Source organism: Temnothorax curvispinosus, unplaced genomic scaffold (assembly GCF_003070985.1).
Source record: "Temnothorax curvispinosus isolate PA1 unplaced genomic scaffold, ASM307098v1 QBEX01016545.1, whole genome shotgun sequence".
Lineage (NCBI taxonomy): Eukaryota > Metazoa > Arthropoda > Insecta > Hymenoptera > Formicidae > Temnothorax > Temnothorax curvispinosus.
Window position 1 is genome coordinate 382,623 of NW_020226325.1, and position 7,983 is coordinate 390,605.

At 46.2% G+C, this 7,983-nt stretch overlaps 1 protein-coding gene across 5 annotated transcripts; it reads left to right on the top strand.

The window, feature by feature from the left end:
• The first annotated feature begins 604 nt into the window (after nt 1-604).
• Nucleotides 605-6,892, top strand: LOC112466774 (bromodomain-containing protein 7-like). 5 transcript variants are annotated; one of them, XM_025035067.1, is made up of 4 exons: nt 1,564-1,746; nt 3,250-4,950; nt 5,210-5,889; nt 6,051-6,892. In XM_025035067.1, the coding sequence occupies exons 1-3, from the start codon at nt 1,701-1,703 to the stop codon at nt 5,881-5,883; spliced, it is 2,421 nt and encodes an 806-aa protein (XP_024890835.1). In that variant the 5' UTR covers nt 1,564-1,700; the 3' UTR covers nt 5,884-5,889; nt 6,051-6,892. The 5 variants fall into 5 exon arrangements, with proteins under 5 accessions (XP_024890837.1, XP_024890835.1, XP_024890834.1 ...); XM_025035069.1 differs by lacking the exons at nt 1,564-1,746; nt 6,051-6,892 and adding an exon at nt 605-935 and having other exon boundaries at nt 5,210-6,031; XM_025035066.1 differs by lacking the exon at nt 6,051-6,892 and having other exon boundaries at nt 5,210-6,031.
• The last annotated feature ends 1,091 nt before the right edge of the window (nt 6,893-7,983 follow it).

The window sequence follows — 7,983 nt, forward strand, 5'->3', positions numbered from 1 at the left end:
CCGTCACGTACGAGATTTGCATAAGAGCATTATCGATTATTCAAGCTGGTTTTCTTCTCTCCTCTCAAGGGAGCGCGGACGAGGCGAATACTTGGAAGTCCGACTCCGTTCCTAATTTTTCGCTGTTCGTTGCGCGTAGATGTTAATGTAAATGCAACGTATTGGTACGTCCCTTCGCTTTGTCTCGGGAAACTGGAAAGACTTCGCAGAACCGCTCGTTGATCAAATGGGCGGAGTCGTTGTACTTATTAGGCCTGTTTTCCTATTGCTGAACAGCCTGCTAAATTAATTCAGAGTTTATCTCTTTTACTCCACATTGGAAGGATAAAGATAAACTCGGAACTATAGTGCAGTTAAGCCCATATCGACGTTTATTCTTATCCCCTCGACATTCGTCCGCGGGGATAAGAATCTGAAATCGCGCACTGCGGCGAGGTAGACCGGGGAGGCAGGGAGGGAGGGAGGGAGAGAGGGGAGGGCGAAATATTATTTTTATCGCCTCGTATTATCCTGCGCCCGGCGCGTACCGTCCATTGTGCCCGTCCGCGACGTTTATCATCTCGCGTTCCACGGCGATTTCGCGGAAGGGCGCGAGTCAGTCGGGACGCGCCCGGGAACGCGCGAGCGTACGGCGCGAGAGCGCGCGCCGCGGTATTCCTCCTCCCTTTGTTTCGCGTTCTTTCTTTCTTATTTCCTGCCGGTTCGCAAGCCGCAAGAACGCGAGAGCGGCGTCTCTCCGACTCTCTCTCTTCTCTCTCTCTCTTTCTCTCCCTTCCATTCTCTCGCTTCCATCTGTCCGTCGGCGTTTGCAAGCGCTAAACAGCTGATAGCCGTCCCTTTAATCGCGTCGCCGAGTCGTCGAGTCGCGCGAGGTGAGTCGCTGGCGACCCGCCGGGAGGACCCTCGTCGTCGTACGTGCCGCACGATCGGCCCGGGTGAGTATTTTCGTCGTGCGCCCGGTTAGCGTCGGCTCGCCGGCGACGACGCGAGCCATCTTTTGTAGGTTAGGAAGGGTTTCCCGGCCGCCCGCGGAGCGTACGGACGGGCGCGCGTAGACGCGCAACGGTCGCCATGTTCGAGACGCGAGGCCGACTTTCGCGTCGGGCCGCGGGCGTCCAGCCGGGTCTGACGCTCGCGAGCGCTCTCGCGCTCGACGTCGAAGGGCACGCACGCCCTCGTCGCCGAGCCCGGGAGCGAAGATCTCTCGTCGGTGCGAGATTCGGGGCGAAACGCGCGTCAGGATCGTCCCTCCTCGTCTCTCTTTGTCTCTCCTTCTTTCTCACTTTCTTCGCGATGGAACTTGGAATCTCGAGTCGCCGGGAGGTGTATTTTTTTTATCGTTCGCTTCTTACCGGGATCGGAGCGATTCGCGCGTTTACTCCGACGAACGTTATCTTCCTCGGCTCGGAAATGGGAGTGACTCGGACGGCGCCTCTCCTCGCGTTCGCGATATTTCCGAAGACACTTGGAATGCTGGGTATCCGAATCGCGCGCGCGACGCGCCGCCATGATAGCACACGGTACGTTCGATTCGAACGCGGGGAACGGCGGGCCGCGGGACGATGGACCGATGGACGTGACATCATCAATGGCCGCCGCCGTGTTGTCTGTGTACGCAACGGAGCGCGACAGCCTCGTACGCAGGGGACGCCGATAGCCTGGTTTCTCGCACGGGAGCTGTGGCCGAGCGCGCGCGAGACATGGGCTCGAAGAAGCACAAAAAGCACAAGCGCGAGAGGCACGAAGGTGAGGAACGGCACGAGCGAAGGACGTGCGCGCGCGACTTTTCTCTTCCTTGGTCGAGACTCCCGGTCGTACCTTTGCGTCCTCGTCGACGGAGTTCGCGACAAAGTGTCTTTCTCCTCTCCGTTTCGAGCTCGTCGCTTCGAGATCGCCTCCTTTTCTGGCCGCCCGTCCGACCCGTCGATCGTCGTCCAACAAAATTGTCCGCCGTCTCGACGGGATAAACAAACTTATGTCAAAACTTGTGTCAAAACGGTTGACCCTCGTCGACGAGGAAGCCCGTTTCGTAGAATAGTCTCTCCTCCGAGCGAGAATTAGACGTAATGAATTAGAATGTTATGTTACTTGTAAGAGAATGTTATGTTACTGCGGCATCATTACATCGCACCAAGCCAAACTGTGTACTTGTATGTCAATCATGAAAAGGAATTCGAATGAGAAAAAGATGAGGATGCCTCGGGCCGATGGACCCATCGGCCCTTCGCTCCTCGGTTCGCAAAATCGGTTCGCGCTCTTTGCAACTTTCATTTGGGATCTTTCTCATACTCATAGTTTAATGATGCACAGGAATTTTGACTTCGTTTTCACCACGGACAAACTGAGAGTGAGGTTGGAGTAGAAGTGAGGTGGATTCGAAAGTATAAACCGAGCGTTCCACAGCAACAGGCGCGACGTGGAAGTAAGTGACGAGTAACAACGGACATGGACTGGTTGCACGACAGAAGCTAGCTATGCTTCGAGAATTATCAAACGCCCCCCCCTCAACCCCTTTCGTTTTTTTTGTCTGTTGAATATCCATTGAAGTGCAACAAGATTTTTGCGCCGAGAGTTGCCCTCCTTGTCTCAACGGAGCAGTATGCGTAGGTTGCAAGGTATATACAAACATTCAGATATATCGCATACAGAGAAGCCTGTTGCACTTCAATCACGTGTAATTTCCTTTGGCTGTTATGTATCGTGGCATTGAGAGCCACATATGCTTCGCTTGACCTCTTAGCGAGGTATTTTCAATTTTAATGACTGCTCTCCCTGATTATTCCCGCCGATTATTCGATTTGATATAACGATGGAGATTATTTTCATATATATTAAGATTTGTTTGATTTAAGTCGAGCTACTTCCATCTCGCTTCCAGTTTGTTGAATGTGAAAACAAGGTCGCACTGTCCTGTTAATAAAATCATGTACATTTTCATATACAATTCCTACCCGTCCATATCCTTAACGGTCCGTAATTTTTATATTTGCTCACGATTTGCATCTCTTTCGGTATTTTCATTGTCATGCTACATTTCTGATGTCATATTTTTTCTGTTACCATGTTGTACTCTTATCCTGCATAATCTTTCCGCAAGATTTCCCGATTGCTGCATGTGGCTCATTTACAATGGATCATACGTATGGCTTTTAGAGCAACAATTTTAGTACACCGCTTAAAAAGAAATCGTTATAAATACTCAGGATGATGACTAACTGACTATGTTTCTTTCTTTTTTTTCTTTGACAGAGGGTCAGTACACAACGACGGACAAGCCGCCTAGTCTGAAGTTAATTTTGAAGGTAGGAGGTAGTACTGGAACACCCGAGCACGGCGGCGAGTCGCCAAGTCAGGCCGCAATGCTGTCGCAACATTACCAACAACAACTGGGTCTTAACTATTCTGTCAGCCAAGGAGACGCAGAGTACGACAGATATGTTGGTCACAAAAAACTCAAGAAGAAGAAGAAAAAGAAAGATAAACGGCACAAACATCATCATAAAGATAAGAAAAGACGAAGAGAGGAGTCGAGTCAAGAGTCAGTTGGCGATGCCGATGAGAACCTGGTCGAGCCTGCACCTAAGAAAGCTTGTACCAATCACAATCAGTTGCTGCCACCCAGACCGCCGTCCAGTGGTGAATTAAGGGTTGGCGTTACTAATGTAAGTTCTCTATCACCTCATCGCGAGCCCAGAACATGCGTTCTTAGAAAGATAGCGGAGCGCACGCCTCTCCAAAGGTTGCTGGAACACCTGTTGAGATCCATGGAGAAGCGGGATCCGCAGCAATTTTTCGCCTGGCCGGTCACAGACAGCATTGCGCCTGGTTACTCTCAGATAATCACGAATCCGATGGACTTCAGCACGATAAAGCAAAAGATAGACGACAATAACTATCAGAATTTGCAAGAATTCGTGGATGATTTCAAGCTTATGTGTGACAACGCCATGACATATAATCATCCCGACACCATTTACTACAAGGCGGCGAAGAAACTTCTGCACGTCGGTTTGAAAATGGTCACTCCGGAGAAATTGCGGCAACTCAGGCCAGTCCTGATGTACATGAACGATATTACGAAGGAGGAACTCGGATTCGAGCTGGGCAACGAAGATCTTAATAATCCAGACGCTCCTGCAACGGAAGAGCAGATAGAGCGAGAACGCGAGCAAGAAGAACGTAATGAGGAGGCGGAAGAACTTAGAAAAGAGAATCAAAGAAAGATGAGACTGGCTAGCTTAGGTAAATTTGAGGCCATACCGGACGATTTGACACCAGAGGAGATCCTGAAACAGGCTAGAGGTGCGGCTAAAGCGGCGGCGGAAAAACTCAGTCTGAAGAGGGTCAACTCGAAGATGGGTTTTTTGCGACAGAAGAAAGACGGCACCACCAGCCTGCAGATCATCGTGCCCGGGGACGGGATTATTCCCGGGACGAATCAGAGACCTGTGTCGCTGGGACAACTGATAGGCAAATTGAATCATGGTACTGGAGCGTTGGCTGGATTTCGGGAGGATCGCAGGAACATGTCGAAGCCAGTGAAACCCCTCTATTATGGCGCGTTCGGTTCATACGCACCGAGCTACGACTCGACGTTCGCGAATCTTACCAAGGAGGAAACCGACCTAGTCTATCAAACTTATGGTGACGAGACTGCCGTGCAATATGCTGAATCTATTCTAGACTTCGCCAAGGACTGTGATTACACATTGACTATGGTCGATGATTTGTTGGACATTCTCACAAGCGGCGATCATAGGAAGACAAAGAAATTCCTCGAGGAAAAGCGAAGACTGAAGGAGGAGGAGGAAAAGATCAAGCATTTATTGGAGAAACCTTTGCAGGACGTGAATCGTAACATTCCGTTGCTGGATAATGTCAAGGTTGATATCGAACAACTAAAGACACTATCGGATCTCGGTATCGACATAAACTTCCTAGAGAATTTAGGTAATTATGGAAGTAACGATGAAAATGAACGATTTAGCATTGTTCTAAGTAACTGAAAACAATATATGTAGCTAATTTATCTTTTAAATTTCGTCATTTGAATATACTTGTGTATTGCATCTTATTTTTATCTCAAAATGTATCAAAAGAGTAGTTTATCTCATAACATTGTCAATTATATAATTTAATAATTTTGAGGACGCTTTACCGCCTCTCTTCCGTGTTATTTAATTACATTTAATACATTTTTTATTTTCAGAAGAAGAATTTAAATATAGCGAGGAACGCGCCGTTCTACAAAGCCGCCTTGACGACACATCGCAGATGCTGGGTCGGCTGAAGCAGGTCCAACACGAGCGTTTGTCAGCACCGCCGCCGGCCCATCTATCCAATGTTCCCAAGGCAGCGGACGCAGAGGTGATGCTGGCCGAGAAGATCACCGACAACCTCACCGATATAGCGAAGAAATTGCCACCGTCGGGGATCGCGCCGGTCGACGGATTGCGTCGAGCAATGGGCATAACACCTTTGGGCGCACCGGAGCCCATGGAGGTTGAGCCGATCGCGCACAACCCCACTATAGTCGCTGACACTTCGTTACTGCCGAATCCGAACAATGGCAACAATCAGGTGCTGTCGAATCTGTTGCCGAGCCCCTCGCCAATTCAGAACGCGAATCTACTGAGTCCGACCGGTCAGCCAAATCAGAATATCAGTATTGTGGGTGCGACTCAGCCATCGCCGCCTATTCAAATGCAGATCGGCATGACGCACAGCAGTCAGACGCCACCGTCTTTACTGAGCGCGACAGAACCATCCGGCGTGGCTGATCTCGAGTCTGAACTGCGCGAATTCCTAGAGAGCGATCCTACGCTGGGGCACTCGCCTCTCCATGACGACAAAACTCTGGAGGACATTCTATCTGAATCTTAGTGTGCGGTAATCCGAATGTCCCGTGACACATAATTTATAAATATAGACATATAAATTATAAATATATACAGAATTCTGTACATTTTATTATTGATACGCTACTTTCGCATATACAATTAATAAATTGGATCATATCCTGTATCTTTAATCACTTTGCTTTATTTCAGTCCTGTTTCACTTTCTCCTGAAGAATCCGGAAGAAACGAAAAAAGAGGCAAATATTAAAGAGAGATTAAGTAAAATGTTTAATGAATATTAGCGGTAATCGATAATCACATGGTTCTTGATATGATGAGTAAAAAGATTCATGGAAGTATAGAATATAGATAATTTTTGGTAATATTTTTTATATGGTTCTGTAAAATATGAAATAATATAAATTTTATTTTTTTCAGACATTTATTTATTATTCCATACGCAGTAGCTCATTTGTTATACGATGCTCGTAACGTTAGAATGTAATTTGCATATATCGATACTCGATACGGCGTGCCGCATTATCAGAACACAATGCTGGTCCCGTATGCACTATGCAGTGTATACCGAAAGGCACATAAAGGAAATTCACAATGATGCTATCGATTACTGATAAGTGTAGCCGCTATAGCTGTATTCTGTGTTCCAAAGCGTAATGGGAAGACGGACGGCAACGGCGATGATGAGTTTTGCTCCTGGTCGAAAATGAAATCAATCACGGCGTGCTCGATGAAGTGGATAATACTACGTTATCGCGCAATGTACACTCATATTCCGCGAACGTTTCCAAGTTTCAAGAAGATTAATGCGCGAGTCAATTCGCGAGGCTCGAGGTTTCAAACTTGGAATTTACGGCCGGAAGTATAGAAACTCCGAGCGCTTCCATGAGGATCGAAAGGATTATCATTTAAGATACAATCGCTGTAAGACTAACGAATTTTCGCTCACGGATTCCATTACTCTTACAGAAAAATATTTAAGCAAAGAAGCACGTGGTTTTACATTTAAATTTTGGACACACGATAAAGTTTAATTTTCAAGCATAAATAGCACGTGATCGTATAATTTTTTCGTTTTAATTTAGTTAAGAATAAAAAGGATTTTATATAAACTTAATTTTTTTTTTAGAATAAAATCCGCAAAAGCGTAAAAGATAAAGCAACGAAACTAATCGTTTCCACGATAGCAATTAATCCGTTTATGTCAGATATTATTAGTTTCTGTTATAATTGGCTATATATCACGTGCGTGCGAGAAATGCGTAATTTCTATATACTCGTAATCGAGTTCTATATCGTTCGGAGATCTGCCCGACAGCGGGATTACGCAAATACGAGAGTTTATTTTCGGAAATCAGGTAGCCCTTTGCGCCACGTGTGCTCTTTGAACTGATTGTGAGTTTAATGACAAAAATAGCTCGCCGTGAAAGAGGCGTTGTCACACCGATATCGAGTACACCGCTGTCAAAGATAAAATTGTAATGAATATATTAATTTACCGTGAAGCATTTGATAGCACATCCTCTGTATAAAGCACAGTGTCGAGCAAATTTATAATTATCCTTCTCGTATTATTTGAAACTTTTTCTCGACGATTCAAAAATAATATTACTCGATTTATTAAAATTACGATCTTATCTTTCTCCCCTCCCCCCTATAAAAGAAAGAACGATCAATTAATAATTAATCGATACATATATGTATGTACGTTTTGTGATCCATACTAGCCTTGCCTATTTTACTCACACATGTATACATATATAGATAACACTAATGAAACCGCAAAACGAAGCGCAAAATATTCGAACAATAGCCTATTTCCAAAAGTCAATTTTATAATACCGAAACGCGAAATATTCGGCTTTTAAATTTGTATACATACGTTAGATATTATATTTGTTGATTGACGTATTTGTTTCATACGATGTCGGCACGCGCTATCGTAAAGTGAATTTTATAATATCAAAACGCGAAATATTCCGTTTGTTTAGTATACGGTAGCGGACTATATGACTAATCGACGCTGGCACGCGCTATTGTAAACACGTCGCATCGCGCGCGCGAGCTTGTTTTTCGAAAGTCGGCGGGGTGGGGGCGGGCGGGCAACGGCGCGCGCGCCGCTCCC